This window comes from Cinclus cinclus, chromosome 3 (assembly GCF_963662255.1).
Source record: "Cinclus cinclus chromosome 3, bCinCin1.1, whole genome shotgun sequence".
NCBI classification, from domain to species: Eukaryota; Metazoa; Chordata; class Aves; order Passeriformes; family Cinclidae; genus Cinclus; species Cinclus cinclus.
Window position 1 is genome coordinate 98,379,510 of NC_085048.1, and position 24,842 is coordinate 98,404,351.

The following is a 24,842-nucleotide window of genomic DNA, read 5'->3' on the forward strand; positions in this document are numbered from 1 at the left end:
TCTAAATAAAACTGTGCTCACACTGACTTTCACCCCTGACACTTCATTTTTCTCTTCTTTGACCAAAAAATGAAAGTCAGGAATTTTACTCTAAATTCCTATATTGTCCCATGGGCAAATGGACTCTCCTTGTTACCTGACTGAAACACCTGAATACACTTCCTTTAATATTTATCTATTTTTCTTTCTTTTTTTCTCCCTTTGGCTCCATTTACCTAGGTCACGTGAGCACAGTTTTTTACTGATGACCTTGCCTTGCCAAAAAGAAAACTTGCCATTTTGTTTGGTTTGCTAGTCACCTGAACATCACGAGCAAAATTTGCAAGTAACTCTGTGGAAAACATGTGCTTAAACCCCAAGCATGAGCTGAAATATGAACAGCTACATATTCAGAACAGAAGAAAAAAAAAATAGAAAGAAGGCACACTGTGTTACAAAACCATTCTTGTTGAGTTATTCAGCTCATTTTACCACCAACCCAGGACTATAGAGGGAAAACAACAATACACCTTGTCTGATGTTCAAAACTAAACTAAGATCAAACCTTGATGCTTCTTCAACAATGCTGAAACTTCCACCTACTAAGATTAACAATGTTGCTCTGTGTTCATCATTATTATTTTAATACTGCACTAGGAAGAAGATAGAATTGCCATATGGTGAAATTATCATGTCAGACATCTGTTACCTCCCTCTTACGGAACAAAAAAGCACTTCAATCTATTCAGAGACTAAACAAGCTGATAGCTATTATTAATATAGAAAGATATTTATTACACAAAGATGTTAAGGGTAGGATTAAATTAATTGTAGGATTTTCTTTAGAGGTTTACCTGTATAACACTAAAAACATAGATAATGTTTTCTATTTCTGTGTGGACTCAGCACTACAAAAACTATTGCAAAAGTTTGAGTACTAAAGTCAGTTAAGTTTGCAGGGGAGGCACTCACTACCTCAACAGATTTGCAAAGCTTTTCAAACAGTTGACTGAAAACATTGGGCTGATCTCAGTCATTTACAGATTTATGTCTAATTAAATTAATATAATACACACAAAGCACTTTCCAAACACTGGATTTTCATTTTGAATTTTTTTTAATTTGTATGTAGTTAAAAATATGGAATAATATTTTTTTTTTAAAAAATCACACAGTTTGAACAGAAATTTTTCTTTTCTTTCAATCTCAGTATGCTGCTGATAAAAATTGAAAAACTATATTGGGTCATCAAAAATGATTCTTCCATCAGTCATTGGGGAAGGTAATAACCACATCCTGACCCTTTCTCTCCTTCATATGGTTTTAACCATGACTGTCATTCCATAAGGAAAATACTACAACTGTCTTTATGCCTCATTTAACTACAATATTTGGCCATTTTGACCCCTTCAGAAAAATATTATTTCTAAGACTATGGCTGTGTATTGTGACAGAAGCTGCTACCACCCACCCCAGGGACAAGAAATGTTAATGTCATTATCAGGGAAATATTTTAAGTGTTATGCTATCCTAGGTGCAATTAGACATCACCTCACCATAAAAATGTAGTGAAAAAAATATCTTTATACACTCAAATACATATGCAAATATTTAATTTTTAGACGACAACACATATCTAGCTACCACTGCCATCCTCCACAGTGGGATATGAAAGTATTGATAATGCTTTGGCATGGATTAAATCAGTTAATTACCAAGTCCATCACACCTACAGAAAATGTATTCAGACTGTCATATTCAATACTCCTGGAAGTCTGGAATTAAGCAACTAGGTCTTTGTATTAATGTAAGGAATTACCAGCTTTCCTGAATGCATTAAGTCTAGATAGATATCCCTAAAGGATTCAGTATAATTTCCAGACACTTAAATTTAGTGAATTTGTGACCTCGTGAAACATGGAGAGAGGATCCACACTCATTTTTCCAAAATATTATCTGAAATAGACATAAAGAAGGGGGAATATTTATCTTTGGAATTTATTAATGCTAGCACATTTGTGAAAATCACCAGAGAATCTGGACAGGAAGAGGAAAACCAATAATCTATTAGTCAGCAGATTCAGCTGTGGCTGCATGAACATCAGAACCTCACTCGTGCTGTTCCCAGCATCCTCACAGTGTCACTCAGCACAGATAACGATGTCCTGCTTTAAAATCCTGAAAATAATATGCAACTGTCATTTGATATATGGCTAAGGCCATTTGTTCTGACCTCACCCATCTTTACTTTTTTTTTTTTAAATACATGAAAATGTCAGAATATTCTGTATATTTATAGTGTTATGCTGGGAGCTGAGGAAAACCTGCAAGCTTCTTTTCAAAAGCCCTGTCGACTGCTTCAGTCTTTCTTCTCAACAGGATCCACCCACAAAGCCCCAGACATTTCGTATGTGGCTGGATTTAAAGACTAGAAAGATAACATTGCACCTTCCAAGTGTTTTGTTCCCCGTGTGAGCCTCTTTCCTCGCGGATCTGAGGAAATGTCAGCACCATGGAATCTCTTCACTTGGGCTTCCTCCTCCACAGTTTCTTCCTTTCCAGAACTACTTCTACTGCTACCTGCTACATGTTCTCCCAAAACCTGGTACTCACACCACTGTGATTTTAGATACAGACACAATCCATAGTGATGATGTATCTGAACACATCAAAGACACAAATGGATTTGATCCTCAGCCCATCATCATCTCACAGCAGGGAAGTGCTTGGTTATTTATTAATGGAAAGGAACTGGAGGAAGATGGTATCATTTCCCCTAGGTCAGAATACAAACCTGTTTGATTTGCATTCAGTTGGTGAATATGTCATCAGATCGTCTGGAGTGGACTTTAAGAAAATGGTTCCTATTTCTCACCCCATGTTCCTATGCACTTCTAGGAGAGAGGGCCATAGTTGGATCCAAGGAAAAATTTCAGTTCTTCTCTTCTTTCATGCACTTGACCCTGCCCATCATTTATGTTTCCTCTTTGGAGAAACTGGCAAGTTTCATAGCTTTTTCTTTAAGTCTATTTGGAGACTTTACTGTTCCCCTTCACATTAAAAAATTCCAATCTAATAACTTAATCTGCCTTTTAAAAATGTGTTTGTGTGTGTGTGCGTATAAATATATGCGTGTGCTTGAGAAACTGTACTGCAAAAAAGAGATGTTTCAACAGATTCATTAAGTGAAAGAAAAGCTATGCAAAAAAAGAGAACACTGCATACAAAATTATTCATAACAGAATTGCAGATGTTCTAGACAAAGAGCATCAAGACATAACTATTAGGAAGTATCTAACTCTGAAGTAATGCCAGCATATAAACAAAGCATAAGTTTCAGCTGTTCGAATCAACTGTTGATTACTAAATGAAAACAAATATTTAAAGACAAGTTTAGCTAACAGATTAAATAAATCCATAAATCACGAAGTACTTATTGAGTTATTCAAGACAGACATAGGATGTTGATACTACCCACAGCGGGGGGAAAAAGGGTCTTGCAGAAACCTTCTGTACTAATTTATTAACTGAAAGTCTCAAGAATAACATTTGATTAAAGAAAATGATTGGCAGTCTATGAAGCAGGCGTGCCTGTGAATGAAGATTTGGTCTTAATAACTGTAAGTGAGCAGAAAGGTTTCTCACATTGCTGTCACCGTTGTGTTTAGAGGAAATTTTCAGTACATAAACAGTTGTAACACCTACATTTTGAAGGGCTCTGATACACGCTTGATGTTCAACAAAACATCACACAACAGACTGCTGTAGTCAGGTCCTTGCCAGCCACACATAAAAGCAGGTTGAACACTGCAACTTGCAGCAATTAGCCTGATTAATTAGAAACGGAAAGAAAATTCATCTGCCAGCAGCTCCATGTGCCATGGAAACACTTGAAATCCATAGGCTGGCTGCAGCAGCAGGACTGACACTGCACTGGGAGGGCTGCAAGTGTGGCAGCACTTTGAAGCTTTGTCAGGGCAGGGTGCCTGCTCTGGGCTCTCACCACTGAGAGTGGAGGGTCACACCTTAAGTCAATTTACTTTTCTTTCCCTCAGCTCTCAGGAATTGCACACAACAGAAACAGAATGTATTATTTCATGCTTTCTGAAAGGAAACTGTGTGAGCCAAGCTTGTAAAACACACAGTGCTTCAATCACAAAAATGCACCAAAGGAAGTGGTTAACAAGATCTTCAGGCTTAGAACGGCTCCAGAAAATGATAAGGGGACTGAACGACTCTTGCTTTCTTTTCATGGTAGAACAGAAGCTCTGAGACACAACACAAGGATTTCTATCATTCAAGGCTGCTGAGAATCAGTGACTATAACACACCCTGTCTTTTTCAGCCACCTCAAATGCAGAAAAATGCATTGCAGCCGTGTGATGGCACAGTTAAGGGTCACCAGCTCAGCAACAACCTCTTGTTCCACCTGGGTGAAACAATCACATTTCCATGTAATCTTAATGTTTGTTTAGGGTGCTGGCAGGCACTGAGAAGGAACAGTGGAAGCACAGAGTACGAGAGAGGACCAAGCATGGCTTCATGTGAGGACCCTTCCTAAGAAAAGAGGTTGACAAAAGAGCTGTAACTGCAAGGGAAATATTTCGCCAAAAAATCACTGCCTAAATTTGGGTGCGACAGCTCAGCAACAGTTTGATGTTGTCTGATGTTATGCAGAGGGATGTTTTAGAAATGTTACTATCCTAACATGACATGAGCAACTTACTAGGAATAAAAAAAGGCAGCAGGCTATGAAAAAACATTGGTACCAAGATGATGTTTGCTCCACTAAATTTCACCATTTTCAAACATGGTAATGTGTCAGATTATGAGACTGGATAAGACCAATCTGGGTTAAAAAAAAAAACAAAACCAAAAAACATAATAAAGCAACTTGTAATAAATGAACTTGGTCATTTAAACATGAAAGAAAACCAAAATTAAAGCAGAATGTGGCCTGACATCCTTTTCTCTCAAATTGTACTTAAAAAGAAATTTTATTTGCAACTAATTTATCAGCAATTTATGCAAGCATCTTTGCCATTTTTGGATTGCTAACACTCCTGTAATTTCATTTTCATTTTCCCCTGTGTGTACACACCATAGGGGGTAATTTCAAAGCAGTGCTCAAGGTTTTAGACATATCCCACTGTCTGAACAGAAATGTCATGTTTTGGCTTCCTTTGGGGGGGCTGGAAACTCATCCCATGTGGATGGTGCCTCTTGAAGTTAACCCACAACAGAGACAAAGACAAACCAGAAGTCTTTTCTGGACTGTGCAGTGCAGTAGGAAGGAAGCAGCATTGCTGATCATGTTCAGTTTTTCTGTGCCTGTAGTTTTCCATGCAGCTGGTTAGGATTTACCTTTGGTGCTCCACTGTGCTCCAAAGAGGTTCTATGAACCACTCCTCTCCAACAAATGCCAACAACTAATACTAAATTTCATCCTCTGAGCTTGGCACAATTAAGGATATTGTTAGAGTATATATAAAAGTGTCATAGGATAAGATTTTGAAAAACATTGATGGAATATAGAAATATTAATGAGTTTGAGGGATTTTTTGAGAAACTCATCCTAAATACACACATACAGCTTGTTTTTCTTTTTCATCTTTGCCTTTTAAATGCAAAGCAGGGGAAGACCTGGCTCTGCACTATGCAACAGAAGACCAGAATAGGCACCAGAACTGACACAATTTAGCTTTTCTGGAAGCTGAATATCCTTGAAATCTTTATGCTGAACCAGATTTGACTGAATTGGTCAAGAAATTCAGTACTTATTAAGAGGGATAGACAGATAACCATGAGATCATATTAAGTAATACTTGAAAACAACAGACCAATGAGCCAGTTCAAGAGGCACTGAATACTGATTTTCTAAAGCCACCCTATTGACACAATTTCAGTACTCCAGCTGAAAAGCCAATATTCAATATGCAAATATTTTGCAGTAGGATGGGAAAATCAAACGTGATCAGGTAGCAAATATTAAAACAAAGATAGAGAATTTTGATGTTCACTGTATCCTCTTTTTAAGTTTTTTGACAACTTGAGTGTCAGTGATGTTGGCAACTGTGTTTTAAAACAATTAATCAAATGATCAAAAACTCACTAGAAGAATCTTAAAATTCTTACTGTGATATTTTAAACAAAACAAACCAAGAAGTGCATGGGTTTCATGCACCTAGGTAAATTTCTGTCAACCTGCAATTGAAACGTGTGCACTTTGCAATCACCATTTTGCACAGAGATCCTACCGCAAATGAGATTCGCCCTGAACACTCAAATTTTCCAGGATCTGTCATCTAAAGGACATGTATGGGTGCTGAGCACTGGGATACTGGAAGCTGTGGCATTCACTTTACACTAGTGAGCATCTGTTGAGTCAAATCCTTATGATTTATCAGAGCCCTGGGGAGGAGCTTTGCTTACTGGGGCTGATAACTATGGACAAGCTGGTGTCCAAGCTGGTGTGACCATCTAGAGAAAGAAGTGGAAGCAGATACATGAAAAGAACACAACACCTGTGCATAGAAACAGGACTTTGCAAACTATACAGTACATAATTTTAAAGCAAAATGGGTAGAAAAAACTCATCTCCCTATTAATATTATCTTTATTCATTTAATGATCAGCATGTCTCCATAAAACATGCTCATATTTGCTGTCCTGTGTAGAGGTCATGTTTAGGTCATTCAACTGCCAGTCCTAAAATTGAACTCTTTCAATGGATAACATCCCTGTTTTCTCCACTGCTTGTTTTTATTTGGCAGGTGAAGTCTTTGAGCCAAGCCTGTCATTGTCTCTGCTACAGTGAATACTATTTAAATATGCTGCTTCACTATATATAAGGAAACATACCCTTCACCTGATGTATGCCCTCCAGGGCAACTGACCAAATTTCAGCTCATTGATTTAGTTCTGCCTGACCAAAAATCAGTTCCTATTGTTCCCAAACACGTAATCATCTCACAGTATACAGCAATTGCTGGCTAAGTGGCTTAGTGTTATTGATAAGAACCCACCCTGAAGAGAAGAAAGAGGACTGCCAGAATACATTATGGAAAATTAAAATAAGCTATTTTGCAGACAATTTTCAGAAACAGTTTCCAGTGCATGAGAGTAGAGGCTGCTCTGTGGATAGGCTGTCATAATCAAATCCTTAGAAAGGGATGAGAAATGAGCATATTATTCTTGATTTACTATCACTTCATTTATGATTTCCAGTTAATACAGATTCACAAAGCTGTGCCAAAGAGATACTAAAGGCTTGATTGGGCTTTCCTAATTCAAGCAAAACCCATTCTCTAAGTCCTTTTGAAGCCTTTCAGGCTTCTGCCAACTCTTGTAATTTTTATTGCAAACCTTGCAGTACTCAGTGTTTAGCTTAACATTTCAGCTCCTGGAGTTCTACAACATGAGAATCTTTATTTTCAGTTTTAAAAGATGTTTATCACCTTCAAGACTGAATAGAAAACCTTGCAAATTAGACTTTTTAAAAGTGTTAAAATAGACAAAAAAGAAGGGTGAATTTAACTGCATGATTTTGCTGAATAACTTCATAAAAAAGTGATATTCTTAGACCAAATTCATGATTTCTGAGTCCAAGTGCATACAAGGCTCCCTAAAAGTTAGCAGCACATATATTCATTTAGCACAATTCCTGTTCCTGCAAAAATTAAGCTGGGGGATTTCTTTACATGCTCAAAAAGGTATCCAAAATATTGAGCCTCCTCCCATGCAGCGTGGGGGAAGCAAAGCACCTCCCCTGCAATCCTCAGCTCCCATGCCAGTGGCCAGGGCTTCCCCCAGAGCTGGTGCCAATTTTGCACCAACTCTTTGACCAGGCAGCCCAGTCCTTAAATTGCCTGATCCAGAATCTGCTGTAGCCCTGTGGTGATCCTACAGTTGTAGAATCAAAGCCTGGATAAAAAAACCTCCGCGCAGTAAAGTGTCCCTCCCACAATGGCTGCAAATCTGCACACTTGTCAACACTGAAACAACGTAATGCTTGCTTTATTTCCCTCTTCCTCACATCTCCTGCTTTCCTATTTTTCCCCTTCTCCTTACTTGATACCTTTTGTTTATTGTATGAGATACTGGAGGCAGGGACTTTTACTTCCTCTGTGTTTACACCGAGCCTTGCATGGAGGCTGACAGCTTGAATGCCATTATAATAAAATGGGAAGTAGGGGGGGAGGATTTAAGGCACTAAGGAAAAACAGGCATTCACCAACTATTGACATTCAATAAACTCTGAGTACCTTTCTCCCCTTTGAAAAATTTACATTTCCTATTGCAAAAATTAAGATGTCTGTCATCACCAAAACATCCATTGTTAAAATATTTCCAAGCTGGGAAACCTTCATTTAGAGTCCTCAGCAAAAAACATTTCTTTCTCAGAAGCACTAATACCTCCTTCATCTAAAATCATGCAGAACAGTATTCAACACACTTTCTGGAAGTCCCATGTGTATCTTGCATCATATATTGCTTTTGTCAATATCTGTGAGGGAGCGGAGACTCCATCAATTAAACATTGTAGGTTTTTTAAAAGAACCTTTCTTATAAATAGTGATTTAAATGATCTTCTTTAAGTATTGCAATCTTTAATTGAATTCAATACCTCTGCAAATGGAGCAAACAATCTCTGACTGATTAGAAAATTTGCTTCTATTCTATTTCAGCCCCACACTGGTTTGCAGTAATGCAAGGTTTTCTTCATTAGCAATTGCTGTTCAGCTGGATATTTTCCTCAGTTACCTAATTAATACTGGAGAGGTAATTTTTCTTCTTGTGCATTACTGTATGTCAGTGTAGTTGACACCATTGCAGAGATTATATATAAGCAAAAATCAAGAAAAAAAAAAGTAAAGGGCAAAAATGAAAGAAAATGAAGAAATCAAAGGTAGATTTTTTTTTTTCTATAAGATGGTGAGTGCCTTTATTTCCAGCGACATCGAGGTGGAAAATGGTTACTCAGCACCCTGCAGGACAGACCTGTGGGAGCCATATGGCTCACAAGCTCAGAAATTATTACATGCATATAGAATAAGAACCAGGTATTGATGCCTTGGGTTTTAGCTTTCATATTTTTCAGATTCTCTGCTGATTGATGTGCAACTCTGAAACTTCATATTAGGTGTTAGTAAGTTCTCATCACAGGGTAGTTAGACAAAACAACCCCTTCCCAGCTAGAAAAATCAAGGACACCCATTACCCAAAAAGCACAAACAATGGCAAAGGGAACGGCAAGAGGTTGAGACTTCATAACCTGGGGCTGTGGCTGGACAGTAGGCTGCAATGTGTAGAGGAACCAAAACTTGTAAAAGTGTAAAAACTGGGACTGGGATCCATCTGGGTACAACTTGGGTGTAGCCTTGGCTGGGGTCTTGCACTGCCCAAGGCATATCCTTTCAATAAATACCCATTTTATTCCTTTTGCTCTGTCTAGTCTCTGTTCCAGGTCAGCCTTTTCAGCCTTTTCAGGTGTCAGTATGAATGAAGAGAAGAAATTATGTCTCTAAGGTGCTTCAGTAGCTTCCTAGGTCTTTGTTGCATGAATAGTATAGCATCCTGCAGACAAATTTCACCTCTGACTTTGGGAGTTTATCAATCTCTCAAATTCAAATCAAGGGTCTGATGGCAAAGCGTGTTCCAGTGCAGTCGCTGACTAATTAAGTGTATAAAATTACACACATTGATTCTACCAGACAGGGCATTCAGACACAGATGGAGTCAAGAAGGGGTCATTTACAAAGTCAAGATGCCCCAGGTGCTGCAGTGATGTTACTATGGAATGCGTTCCTCACAAATGTTGCTTTCGGGCTCTTAAATCAGGAGTTTCTCAAAGGATGCATGAAGTCCTTGCTCCATCCAGGCTAAGAGGTGAAAGAAGCTGATCAAAACCTTCACCCTCAAAACTTGGTTTGGAGCGATGCTCTGCTCCTTTGGCTGCTCCTGGAGCCTGCTGGAAGCTCCTCATGGTGGGTTATCAAAGAGTTTACGGTATTTTGGCATAGCCACTTCTGCCAAAAAAGGATGAGGAACTGCTTTGAGGCCACTCAGCCCCAGTGGTAGTGAACTTCTCTAAAAAATTGAGTGGAGGTTCTGATAGAGTCAATAAGAGTCATATCTTATTCCAGGCACCACAGCCTAGAAACAGATCAGCTTGGGAATATAATCTTGCCCTAATTGTTTTGTTTCCCCTCTTCAGAAAAAATTATACCTCACCACAGTTGTTAGCTTAAGAAAATTTTCTTCCAAAAGTATCTCATTGGAACACCACAAAAAGAAAAGTTTTAGTGGCTAAGCATGCAAATAGTGTGCAAATTATACTGGGGAATACTCCCAGAAACCGAGGCCAAATGGCAAAGCAATTATACCAGTAAATTCCCGCTGCCTACAGAACATGCAAGGTGCCAACTGAGAATGGTCTCTGTGACATTCTTCCTCCAAAGTTGTGCCTGGGAGTTACACGAGACAGTGGCAGAGGCCAACAATATGCTGGGAACTTACAGAACAGCTTAACTTTGTTTAATTTTAATTTAATAATATTAATTTAGCTCAAATTATTCCACACCATGAGGGTGTTCTACACTTTTAGAGACATATCTTCATTCGGTAAATTTGATGAAGTCTTAAATTTTGTTACTGAAAAATATTAAGGTCACACTAGTTGGATAATAGGGTGCAAGATACTATTTAAAACAGAATTAAGAACAAAGAAAATGTATTGTTATTTATTAAAACTCTGTCACTTATGGCAATAACTATTAAAGCCCCCTGCAACCTGCAAGTAAAAATACTTTTTTAAAGGATAATTTTTACCTTAAATGTACTACTTCAAGTTTATTAAATAACAATTTTAACTTTTGCTTTACTGTAGTTTTTGATCCACAGGAGAAAGCATACAAAGATATTACAGACAGAAAAACGGAAGTGTTAAGTTTGATGCCCCAATTCACACTGTGACTTGAGTTTTTACACAGAAAACAGGCAGCCTGACCTCAGCCTCTGTCTAATCTGCATGTGCTTCATTCTTGAGAAAATGAACCTTATTCAGCAGTCCTTCATGATGCTTTCTGTCTTCCTTGTCCTACTTCTGTATCTCAGGAGTGTAGTTGTCTGTCATGTCTTGATGGCACACTGGGCACACAAGCAAGCTCGTGAACCAAAAGAACAAGAAAAGCTTTTAGCAGTGTACTATTTTTTATTTGGTTTGGTTGAAGGGGTTTTTTTTGTTTGTTCTGTCTGGGCTTTTTTTTTTTTTTTTTTTTTTTGCTTTTTGTTGTTGTTGTTGTTGCTTTTCTTTTTAAAGAAAGAATAAATATAAAAGAATCTTCCCCACCACAGGAACATCTTGATAAGTTTTAGGTTTTTTAAAGCACAATGTCTGACTGCTCAGGGTACCCACAAGATGAAGTTACTTAATTCATTCACCTTTTTTTCTCCCCTCCTTTCCCAATAATTAAATTTCCCCACATATTATACAGACATCCTGACACAACCTGAAAGCAACTAAATATATCACCGAATTCATGAGATGCAAATAACCCCAACAAACAGTAAACAACAGCCTATGACTGGGATGCTGAATCTCCCATGGTGCAGAGTGCTCTTAATTCCCTCTGCTGCCACCGCGTCTTATGAGGAGTACTGCCAGAGAAGATGATCAATCGTGGGACTAGAGAAAGTGCTAATTCCCTCTTTTCCAGCCTCTTACAACTTTTTGTCTTCACACCTCCTTCCTGTTCTCTCTTAAAACTGGGTCTCTTTTCTCTTTCTCATGGATAAAGTCACCACTTCATTTCATTATCTCTAATTCCAGACATCCTGCATTCCTACACTGAAAGTAATCGATGTAAGCCATCAAAGGAAGAAAGGGTATTTAAAAATATGCACCACTATGAAGATGGATGACAGAGCAATATAACTCAGCACCAGAACAATCTGAACTGGTAAGTTTGCCTAATTTAGAAGAAAAGCAAAGCCCTAGCTTCCCCTCAAAATGCTGATGAACATCACATCCATGAGCCGGGTATGGTACAGAACTTTCAACAATAACTCATGCATTTCTTTAACAGGAACAATTTCATCTGGAGAGGGAATGCAACAAAGGAAGCCGTGCTCAGAAGTGAGAAGATATTTGCAAAAGGTGAGGAAGCTGACTAACCTGACCAATGGGTTCTTTGGTCGGAGCCTTTCCTCTTCTGGCGGTGCTCGTGGCCAATGTGGTAGTTGTTTCCATGACTGAAGTGGACATCTCCGACTGCATTGCGGTGGCTGTGGACTCAGTTGTCATAGAGGAAGGCACTTCACCAACAAGTCTCACATTTCCTTCTATCACGATGTTGGCATCATTTTCTGCTGCCATATTCAGAACTTTCAAGCCATTGTAGTAAAGACCAGAGAGCTGGCCTTGGAAAGGGTGGCCACGTTCCTTGCCTCCAATTTTTATGGTTGCTTGGCTATTGAAGATTGTGAGCTGACGCCCTGTGAAGATAATATTATATACATGCAAAAATGTTGACTGTGAACGCTGTACTCTACACAAGTGATAACAGATTGTCATGGGGTGAAAAATGAGAGCAATAAACTATAAGAAAAGTATTTGACTCATAATTCATTGCTTTTTAATGAGGTGTCCATGAAATGCATAAATTTGGAGAGCATTTGCATTCTTCTTAATTTACGACGTTTTGGGATTTATATGTTTTTTGCTAAAAGGCCAATCAAATATATTTGCAAATGTGTTTGGCACTACAAGATATACCCCTCTCCCTTTTACTTGAAAGCAGTGTTAACTTTTTGGCGTGTCTCAAGAATGCCAGGTTTTCTAATTCCTTAAGATAACATTTTCTTCAAGTCTGTCAACATTAAAAAGGTGTTTTTTTCCATGTAATGCAGCATAGAGCCTATAGCTTTATGTACAAGTGAATTGATGTATGCATAGACATATACAAATATGTATATACACACAGACTTTATATATATGCCATCAAGCCACTAGGTCAAGTGAATTTTAAAGAATTTATGCAGTAATCCGTTGCATCTCTATATAAGTGAATGTTTACATTTTTTAATTAAATATTTCCTTTTTGTATTTAAATGTTTTATTTCCCTTCAACATACACACTGAAAAGAAACACATGGTTCACACTGAGTATCTCAGAGGCAGATTCAAAAATAGATGTCTGATTGGCTTTCAGCAAGGCTATCAGTTAAAATAAAAGATTCTAGATGTAAAAGCGGCTTTAGAAATGATACACATACCGATGGAGAAATCATGGCATATTTCCATTAAACAGAGAAATCCTCAGCAACAGTACCACTCTTAGTAAATAGAATAGTCACTTTAGTGACTATTTGGTTTCTGCTCACAAAAAGCATGCACACAACTTTAAGTTCTGTTTTAATTAGTGTTTGTTCCAAAATCCCCTTAGAAGGTTGCAAACGTTAAAGGGACTTCATTTTGATTGGCAATTCATATTGCCCACTATTTAAGATACCTACAGTTTAAACAAATTTTTTTTTTCAGGACCATAATGAAGATATCATAACTACAGATAGTTTTAGTTAATAATTTAGATGCTGGAACATATAATATAATCTATGAATGATTTATAATTTTTGGTTAATGTTTGCTATGAGTACCTTCATAGATTGAGTTAGTGGATTATATTTAACAGTCCCTTTAACCTTAAGTTAACAGGGTAAGATTATTAAACAGCTGAAACTTCTAGAAATGTATAGAAATTATTATACAAGGTATGCAAATATTACTCTATATTTTACTTTTTAAAAATTGTTTTAATTTAGTTTTACTGAAATTTATTTTTATGTTTATTAGTGTTACAATGAAGCACTACTTGGTTATGTTCAAATTATTTTTTTATTTGAAGTTTTAATCAATGTTTTTTACCTTTGTCGAGTAGCCATTCATCAACTACTCGACCAAGTCGATATGGAATTCGCTGTCTAGCAATCGCCAGGCGCTCGTTATCATTGTTTCCTTTAAAGTTTAAAGAGACATTTCATTGGTTAAAATCTGTAAGGTCAAAGGTTAAAAGTTAATACTTAAAGCTTGAGCTATACAGTTGCCACATGATTTTTTGAAATTTGGAATTTTAAAAAGTGCTACCTAGAACATTTCATGGTTCAGACTTTTCATTCATTCATTTATTTTATTTTAGCAAACAAAATTATTCCTATGTTAATTGAAAATTAGAAATCTGCATTTGAGCTAGGTTATTAAACTTATGTTATAGACAGACCCAAAAAACAAATTTAAACATCATCGAATGGCTTTACAAAAAAATGATAGTTGACCTCAGGGTTTTGTCTTTTTTGATGTTTCTTATTAACTAGTTAAACATGTTCAGGTGAAACAGGTTTAAGTTTTCAAAAGACATCCAACCTCTCACTCCAGGTTAGTCATTTAAAGAAGAAGAACACAACTCTTAATCACCATCTAAGGCACACTTACTTCTTCTGTCTAATAATACTCCTGCTGTAACTTATTCCTAAGCAGAAAAAATACACATTTCTTTGTTTCATTTAAATAAAATCCAGAGATTCAAATACATGGTGCAGAACAGAACAGGGCAGTCACAACTTGTACATTTTTTAGGACTCCTTGACAATCTCTTGAAGGAACACCAAGGCTTTGACAAAAGTGACTTGCTGAAAGGCAGCCTGGTTCTGAAATATGGAAGTGCTTTGAAATTTAGCAAGAGGCCATTTGTGGTGGGGTTTCATAACTTAAGAACTAACCAGAACCCAGCAATGCAAAGGACAAACTTGTCATATTTGCCAACTGTATGTATTCTCAGTCAGTGCAAAGATCTCCGATTTCTTTAACTAAAACAGTGAGATAAAATAAGGCTGGTGCAGTCAGAAAAATAGCAGATGAGGGATAATTAGCGAAACACTAAATATTTGTTTGTAATTATAGTTTTTTGTGTTTGAGTGATACAGTTGTGATCCCTCAGAACACCACTTAGACCGCTACTAGGAGAGTGGCAAACCTAAATGCTTCCTTCAATGTATAGGCTTTTGGTGGCAGCAGAGTTTTAGACCAACGATATCTTTCTCTTTCATTGTATTGGTTCATATCAGTAAAGAATCTGAGAGATAAGGAAAGCAAGATGAGTAAAAAGCAGTCATACATAAATCATGTCCAAATACAAAGTCAGTCTTATTAGCTCAAATGTACATATTTTCTTTGACTTCAAAACCCATCAAACCTATCAATAAACCAAGTCCTGTATCTGCAGTGCAAATGAAAGCACACGCTGCAAGAAGCCCACATCATGCTCAGAAAAATATGTACTTGAGATAGAAGTATCCTATTGCTAATTGTCAAACAGAAGCATTATCCAAATTCAGGAGATCAGTGTTCCAGTTTGTCCCAAAATTACAATCCATAACAGGCTTGCAAGGAAGAATCAGTACAATAGGCCCCCAAAACTGCAAATGAAACCATGGTGGTTTTATGCAGATACTTATTCTGCAGCACAGAAAATGAATATTTTCCATGTTTCATGCATCCCTCACTTGCTTTAGCATGAACATTCTTCACCATGCCAGAAGCTGACCTATTTGCTTTTGAGGAGATGGCCTTTTCCTGTTTATTCCCTTTCCAATACTGAATCATAAAATGTTTTGGGTTGGATAAGACATTTGAAGATCATCTATTCCCACCTCCCAGCTATGAGTAAAGACACCTTGCACTAGATCAGGCTCCTCAAAGCACATTTGACCTGGACTTGAGGCCTTCCAATAATGGGGCATCCACAACTTCTTTGGACAACTACAGAAGGTGAGTAAATATGCTATCTGAACATCTAAGTGTATGTCATATTTAAAAATTACATTTATTTTTATGTATATATACACAAATAAATGGACATATATGCACATATATAAAATATATACATTTTGTTTGTATGTATGTTTCGATCTGTTCTCAGTTTAGATATATTTTCCATAAAACAGAACTGAAACTGAACATCAAATATTTTACTGAAACTTTTCCTTTTGTACTTCACCAAGAAAGTGAAAATCTAGAATTCAACACATCACAACACAACTACTATGATGATGTGAGAATACAGAAAGTTTTAATTTTGTTTTTTCCTGTTATGATCTTTAAAATTGTTTCTCTTCATCCTGGCCTCCTTTTCTTACAACAAACTTCCTGGGACTAAATGGAAATCTGAGAAATACCAGAAAAAGACCCATAAGAAATGTCTTGTGACCAGCACAGGAAAAACAACAAAAAAATTGTATGATCCTACATGTTTCTGTTCTGAATTAGTATCTTCCCTCAAAATATGTGTGTATATGTGCATACCTAAACCAGTGAGCTAATAATATATTTATAGTTATATAAATAGCTAATAATATATTTATATTTTCTGAAAGTCAGTTACCTTTAACATATTTAGCTTTTCAATAAGATGTTTCAACAGTTTTTATTGAGGTTTTATCAACTGAGTCACTGAATAAGTGAGACAACATCCTATTTCTAAAAGGTTTCCTTGACTTACAGTAAATTAATCATGAGTTTTAGATAATGTTGCATAGCTTTTATTTATTTTTGTTGTTGTTGTTGTTATGTGTACTTTTTTAAAAAAATGGGGGAGTGGGTGAAATTCTTCTATGTCATTTATAAGAAAGGCTAAGTTGTTCAGAAGAGGTATGTGGGCATAAGGAATGGATTAACATAATGGAAATAAGTCTCACGGATAGAGATCATAATTCATTCATCGACTCCATGCACAGTTACTCACTGGATGTCTTTCACGAACAAATGCTCTCTAGATCCCAAAAGAACCAGGCAGTCATGGCAAAGTGTCCAAAGCTGTCTATACTGGGAAGGCATTAAACTGTGTTGTTTATTCACCCAGTAGGTGTAAATCAGGAACATGTGGTAAGAGGACCCCCTACAGACACCAGACTGGATCCTTAGTGCTATTGCAACTCCCTGCTGTAATTCCATAATTAACATGGGATCTATCCTAGGCAAGGTCCACTCACTACTCTGCAGCTGCTCCAGAACATCTCTATGGGGATCGTGGAAAGTCCTCTTGAACTAAAATCATGAATTTTAATCTTGGCCAGCTTATACATTTCTTTGAATTATTTCATTAAAACATACAATATGTGTGGTTTTTTTTGAGACTATTATTATGCGATTCTATCAATAAATTATGATTTTTACTAGCTGCAGCAGTTCTACACCACTGGGAGCAAAATTCAAATGAAAAGCAAGGAAATAACAATTTGATTTGGAAAGGTCACACAAAAAATAATTGCTGATTACATTTGCCCATTCCTCATCAGGGGAAAAGTGCACTGTGAAATACATCTCAATTTGACACTATTACATTAGCTTAAATTCTTCTAGTGTATAATATAAATGGAAAGGCGAGAGGGAAATGGTGTGGAACTTTATCTGGATTTAGTTTCAAGGAGAACACATGGATTTAGTAATGATGAAACCAGTAGACACATAGCAACTGCATGAAAAAAAAAATATACATAGAATTGGAAATAACAGAAACTCCATTAAAAGCAACGAAAGTCCTACTTACTACACAATGAAAAACACACGTAGTTTCAATAACTGCTTCTTCCCAAACAGTTGGTTTGGGTAATACACTCTGCTACAACGAATCTGGATAGACCCAGTAAAACTGTACACATTTCCCTCATTTTATAATCTCATCCCCAGTGGAGAATTCATAAATACCAGAGATTGTTTTCCTCAGGAGTATTCAGTTCACGTTTTTCTACCTTCCTTTATTTATGCTTGTTTTTGCCAATATGGTGAACCACAAGGAACTTCTTCAGTAAAAACACTTCCAAGAAGGTTAATAAATTTTTTCATACTCTAAATAAACCTGTGGCTTTGAGATTTTATTCTGTTACCCATCTGAAAGATTAAGTGCTCTGGTAGGCATCCTTTAAATCTTAATTCATAAAAAAACCCCTGACGTGCCTAAACCTTAATTGTAGACAGCTATGTGACTATCCAGCATTACTCTTCCAGGTTATATGGCCAAGATTTCTTTGATTAAAAAAGCTGGGGAGAAATGATTCACTCAGGATGTGCACCATGACATTGTCTAACCTGATTGAATTCTAGATGGCTTCATTCTTCTGCCAAATACACAATATTTTGTCACAACAGACTGTTAATTCCATGCTGGCAGAAAGGCTTCAAGGGAATAACAATAATTCCAAAGAATCAAGGTAAGCAGAGAAGAGCAGCAAAGGTCAAATCTTTGAGTCACAGTTAAATCTTGTGTCACAACTGAGAAGAAGCAGTCCAAAAAAACTTTAATCATAGCTTTATATCTATAGGTCAGCTGGGACAAACCAACTATGTGAACTTCACTAATATGTGTTTTATCCCTCCTGATTTATTATATTGTCAGGGCTGGAGTGTAATTCTATTTTGTGCTCTGAAATAAAGGTGTCAGTTATTGATGTGAAATAGCAGCATCCTTGAAAAGGAATAGGTAAGAAGGTCGAAAATCGTGAGTCTGTGAAGAGCAACCTAGACTAGAGAATACTTTCTTTGAAACAAACCCTTTAACAGAATACAAATTCACATTGTTAGTCCCAGAGATCTGTTAGGGAAATAAATAACAAAGTGAAGAAAACAAGGTCTATCTCCATTTATAAACAACTCTCTCTCCTTTAGTTTTGCTCATCATGATCTTGACACTGCTCTTTCTGAATCATGACTCCTCTGACATCTGCAAGAGGAAGACAGAGACCCACATCATTCCTCCAGATGCAGTTAGGGATGAAATCTGACTGAAACGTCAGTTGCATGGCAGGACAGGAAGCCATAGCAGCTCTGGGTGGGACAGAGGGGCAAACAGTCCACAGACAGTCTCATGTGGCCAGGAAATGAAATCACAATCTCAGTAATGGCCCATACTAAAATTCTTTCATATAATGCATTTCCATTACTGTGCACATATTCTTGAGACTGGGTTGCATGGGGTAGAGAAGAGGTCCAAGTTCACCTCAGGAAGTTACTGTGTTATTGGGGGACACTGCTCTTACCTATATTTTTGTTAAGTGCTTACAGACTTGTCTAGCCAGTGCTTGATGCAAGAGTGAGCTCTGGATGGATCAGATGAAGGTATATGTCCTTTTGTGTTGCTAAAAGACATCAGCTCTACTTGTTACAGGTTGTGGGGAGAAACACAGGAGGATGCGGTGGTCAGTCTTGAAGATGTATGAGGAGTTACCCACCCAGAAGGATGATTCGGACCTCCTCCAGTGCTCGGAGGGAAGGTACACACAGAGTTGCAGAATATGAACATTTTGAACAAACCTTACTGTCAGCTCAGTGAGAAGATAAAAGTGCAAAGAGATTCTTAAGTTAGAGAAAGAACCTGTAGCAAATAAGTAAGAGTGCAGCTCTTCAATGCCTTACCTTCTTGAGACAATTTAACCTATAAAGAGAGAAACTACCATGAAGTACAACCCCTCCAAACTTTGAAGAGTCAAGCCTGGCAAGTTCATACTAAATGACCATAATATATTATGACCCTTTACATCCTACAGGAACTCCCAAATTCCTTATAATGGATATTAAGCATCCAAAGAGTCTATTTGCCCACAGAATGTAGTCTTCATGCAGTCTTCATAGGAGAGTAAAATTTCTCACTAGGGGCTTATAACACTGATAAAAACAAAGGAAAACTCAGGTTTGCCTTTAAGAATATAACTACCATATCTATTGAAAGATGCCCATTTATCCTACAGACTGTACCAAAACATCTTAGATTCACCTGTAAGCTCCTTATTTCATTCATATTAAACAGAGCAAATAATATTTTTACAACTTTCTACAGGATTAAACTTCAAACCCTCATTAACCTCTCAGGGGGAATTGAACCTTCATTTCAAACCAACTACCTTCTGCCCTGTTTTGTTTTTGATTATTTTTCACTGGATTAATTAGTAATTAAATGAGGAGTGTACTCTTCCTGATTCTAACTTCCTCACTATAATGGAGTATCTGTCTCAGTTTGTGCTGTGCTGGATGGCTTATTTTGAGAGATTGCTGTATTATATCAAAAAACAAGCAAGAGAAGCTGAAAAGCAGAAATAAGCAGGTAAGAAAACATAAGACTTGTCTGATAAATTAAAGGTCATATTTTGTTATCTGGAGTTTCACAAATATTCTTTGTACTGTCTGTGTAGTATTAAAGGAGCTAATATTGTAGGGCTGCTGCTCAAATAGGCAGGACAATTGATAGAAATAATTGAAGAGGAATGAATGTAAGCATGGTACAATGCTTCACATTGTCACTCCAAGAGTGACATTTTATAGTTCTCCAAGGTAAGAGGACTTTGAACTGTTTCTAAATCATGATGTTACAACATTTAAGGTTACCTTTACTATATAAATTTAACCAGAAGTTGACTGTAAGCAGTTTCTTATTCAGTATATTTTTAACAACTGCAAAATGGAGAATTTTTCAAGCCTACTGCATTCAAAATTAGCTAGACTTGAGATAGCAGCTACAAAAGGTGTTCTACTGACTTTTGCCTAGGTAGCAATCTGGATGATCTTCATTTCATGCTGGAAAAGAGGTTCTATACAGAATGGTTCTTGACAGAAACAATACATTATATAAATGAACAATGGCAAACAGGAAACACTGTGCTCAGCTCTCATTTTAAATTCCCATTGGGCCGTAACTCCATGAATATCCAGTATTCAGGTAGAAGCAATCAATAAGAAAGGACTTATTAACTGTGTGGTAAGTCTCCTAATTAAGTTTAATCACCACATAAGTTCCGAGATCTGAATGAGGACAAACTATCAAAAGGTCATTGCTCATATCCTTCCATTTTATTGTAGTCAGTGAAAGGCTTTGGGAAAATCTATTTTTCCCAGAAGTTATTTGTGGACAATTTGCAACATGAAAAGTTATCTGAAACAATCAAAAAAATCTTCTGGAGTTACATCCTTCTCTTGGTTATGTGGGTGATAAGAGAAAATAGAGTATTGGCCTTCAGTTGTGATCTCCAAATCTGCTGCAACTGGACTGCTTTAGCAGACTGTTAAGGGGCAGTGCAGGGTACAGATAAAGTCATGATCATTACATGACCAGATTCATAAACACTGTAAGAAAACCAAAGTACTCAGCATCAGCCTTCATCAACAGCACACAAACTAACTTCATCGCAGCTGTAAATTTTAAAAACGTTGATTTCATGTTCTTTCGCAAAACTTGAAGATGATGGAGTTTGCCCCTATGTCCCAAAGCCTATGCCCCAAAGCCCTGGAACATACAGGTGGTTTGTAAAAGTTGCTGCACCTGCCCAGGCTGAATCATCTTGTTCTCATAGGGACAAGCATAATAACACACAAGCAGATAAAATTAAAACAGAGATCATTATTTGGACCAGATTTTGCCAAGCAGAAAAAAACAAATGTGCCCATATAGAGAGAAAATGTCATTTAAGAGATAAAAATCTGTTCTGTGTCTGCAGTGCAGGCAAAATAAAACAAACAAACAAACCAACCAAACAAAAAAAAGAAAAACAAAACAAAAACAACACCAACAAAACAAAAAAATCCCTAGCCCTTAGCCAAAGCAAGCTCAAGACTTTCAGTTCTGTCTAAAAGTGGCATTTCAATTTGTGTATTTAAGCCTTGAAGACATTTTACTATAAAAGAATAATCTATTTCAAATGGAAAGGTTTAAACTTGCACATATAGGGGAGTTTTAATGCTTTTGGCAAGACACAGCAACAGAAACTGTAAATAACAGAAACAGATGCTCACTGAGATAAAAGGGCTTTAGGACTACAGAACTATAACAAGAAGACAACCATGGAAAAGTGTAATGGCTGTGAGTAGATCCCAGCAAAGGTTTAATTTTATGTGTTATAAATTGAAATAATCTGATTTCCTATTTATAATATCTTTTTTTATGATCACTAATAATTCCTCTGTAACCTATGTTGCATATTATTTTAACTTTTTATAAAATGCAGGCAATTTTCTAATAATCTGCAAGACATTTACAGTTAGCTAAGGTTTTCCCCTTGTGATTGATGATGTTTTCTCTTTTGTTTTGGTGTAGTAAAGCCAAGAATACTCAGAATTGTTATAAATATTTGATTTTGTTTTGAGATGGCAATTTTGAAGAGAATCAGAAAGTTCAGTGCTCAGATACTCTGAATTTCTGTATTCAAAACTCTTCTGTATTTTTCTTCTTGTATGTTTTAGGAAATTCTCAAGGAAGGGAAAGTCTGATTACCATAATACATTTATCACTCTCATGATATCTCTGCTTTATGGCTTCTCATATTCTCTGTTTAAAAATGGGACAAGGACCCCCTGCTGAGTAAAGAGCCTGTGTAGGGAATAGGCAGGAGAATGGCTGTCAGTGCTGGCACAAACCACATCCATGGAAAGCTCATTTCAGTACACCCTATTTTTCAAGTCTTCTAAAGATATCCTGAACATTAAGCATGGAAGCAAGTCTCTGGTGCCTTCCTAAATCATGACCTGAAGATGTCTTTGAGCTGATCTCTTCTGGGATGTTTTCAGATGACAGATGGTCTCAAGGCATCCAGAAGAGAAAGCCAGTCACTCCAAAGCCGGTCCTAACACATGTGGATCCTGCACCAGCTAAACCAAGCCATCCCTATGCTTTAAGCTCCTGACCAGGACACACTTTCATGTGAGGAGCTGCTCAGTTTTCAAAGCTAACAAGGCCACATTTTGAATGGGCAGTGCAAAGCTGGCAGATAACTTTCATGTAGGTCTAAATTTATTGGCTTGATTTTCAGAGCAAATCTGAGTTGAAACACCAGAATGAAGAAACAATCAATGTTGAACTACTTAAGCATGTATGAATTTGCAAGGAAATAGATAATTACTATTCAACTGTCAATATGTTTAATCTTGCATTTTGTTTTACAAAAATCCATTTACTGATGCAATTCACACAGTGTAGACCTGACTTCTACTTTGAAACACTTATGAAATGTTAAATGGGAAAAAGATCAACTTTAGAAAGAAAATAGCTCTGCTAGCACAATTTACACATCTACTTTTTCTCAGAGAACCACTTGACCTTTTAAAGACATACTGAAACCCACCATGTTGAAATTAAATAAGGCTATTATCATCTTTCCAGCTTTATGAACTCTTGTAGCTTCTCTAACACGAAGCACTAATGCATTATTAAATATAATGTAATATGCTATTTAAATTATTTTTATTTCTAAATGATGGTACTGAGCAAGGTGAAGTATTAAATAAGCATCTAATTCAAAGCAGATAATACACTTAACAACTAAAATGGGCAGATGACTTACTAATAAAATATTAATATATTCCAGTTTAATCAGCATAATACAAGACAAAATTCAGGCCTCTGAGCAGGAAGCACTACATCAGTCCATCAATCTACTGTCCAATCATCACCCATTAAAGTACTGGCATGGGCTCAATAGATTAGATGGGAAAAAGAAACTGCCTCCTGTCCTTGCTTTTATTCATATGTTCACAGATATGCCACTTCTTCTAAAGCAGAACACTAAAACTTAGAAACAAAGTTTCACCACTGAAGCTGAAGTATATTTAATTAACATTAAAATATGTCTAGCTGCCAGGGTGGATTGTTACCACTGAAAAAATGTAAGGCTAAAACAGGATTCTGACAAGGATTGGAGTATCATCCCATTTTGTTTTCTGCACAGAACACCCATGGTGCTCAAATCCACAGAGCTATGACAGATAAGGGAAGTGTACAGGCAGCAGATTATTTTTGACACACTCCTGCAGCATGGCTCATCTCTCCAGCTCAGCTGGAAAAGCTGCATGCAGGCTTACTCTGTGGAATGCTCTTTAACTAAAGTCAGCTACTGCAAAAATTACATGCAACAAACTGTGAGCTATTGGATAGAATGGATAAGCAAACAGTTAAGTAAGAATCATTCCTTACAGGAATTTGTCAGGATTTATGCATGTATAAATATACAAAGCTGAGAAAGATAAAGATAAATGATATATTAGGATTTAAGTAATATTTCCAGTGTTCTATTTCTGCTCCTTTGCAAGCACATTCTCAGTTTGATACAATAGGATTGACATATTTAAGGCATGGCATAGATGTTGATTAGCACAGTACTGTTTCTGGATATAGAAATGATACCTGGAAACTTATTTTTTTTTTTCCCCTACTCTGACTTTAATTCCTGGAAAGTGATTGCTATATCTGCATTATAAACACAGTGATAGCCTAGCATTATTCTTATATTGATTGTACAGTCCTAAGGCATAGGACTAATGTCAACTGCATATCAAATGATATAACTACCCACTAAATCAGGTATTCAGCCATTAAACTATTCTTTGGTTTATATAACCTATAACCAGGTCAATCAGGCCTTCCAGGGAGCCACCTTCTCCTGATGGACTAGTACACCATGAGGTAAATCTCTCAGAAGTGAATACCAAGACACACTGTTGAAATTCTGTGCTCATTCCTTCCATGAATTTCTTAGCTCTTGTTACAGCTTTCTAGGAACAGATAAAGATCACTGTCAGAATCTACTGTTTTTTCTTCCTGAAAGCACTTAGACTGCATCAAATCACTGCATAGTTTTCTTTTCGACATTATAAATCACTGAATATTGTGCCTCTCCAGGGATCTCATTACACACATACACCAAATTGTTTTCTTCCATAGAACCACAAACCCCAGGTACAGATTTGATACCTGTTCCAGAGCTTGTTTCAAAGTGCTGCAAAAGGTGCTAAAATCCTCCCCAGTTCTTAAGGCTTTAGCCTTTTGTGCCCACAA

The 24,842-nt window shown here is 36.9% G+C and overlaps 1 protein-coding gene across 21 annotated transcripts in view; it reads right to left on the minus strand.

The window, feature by feature from the left end:
- The window catches only part of NRXN1 (neurexin 1), a 672,652-nt gene that overhangs the window by 80,332 nt on the left and 567,478 nt on the right, over window positions 1–24,842 (minus strand). For 14 of the 21 annotated variants that reach the window (XM_062490537.1, XM_062490529.1, XM_062490535.1 and 11 more), the window contains 2 exons: window positions 13,904–13,993; window positions 12,155–12,474 (listed from right to left, as the gene is read on the minus strand). In XM_062490537.1, the coding sequence (XP_062346521.1) occupies window positions 12,155–12,474; window positions 13,904–13,993 (410 nt within the window). The remainder of the gene's footprint in view (window positions 1–12,154; window positions 12,475–13,903; window positions 13,994–24,842) is intronic. The other 7 variants (XM_062490543.1, XM_062490542.1, XM_062490540.1 and 4 more) reach the window with 1 other exon arrangement.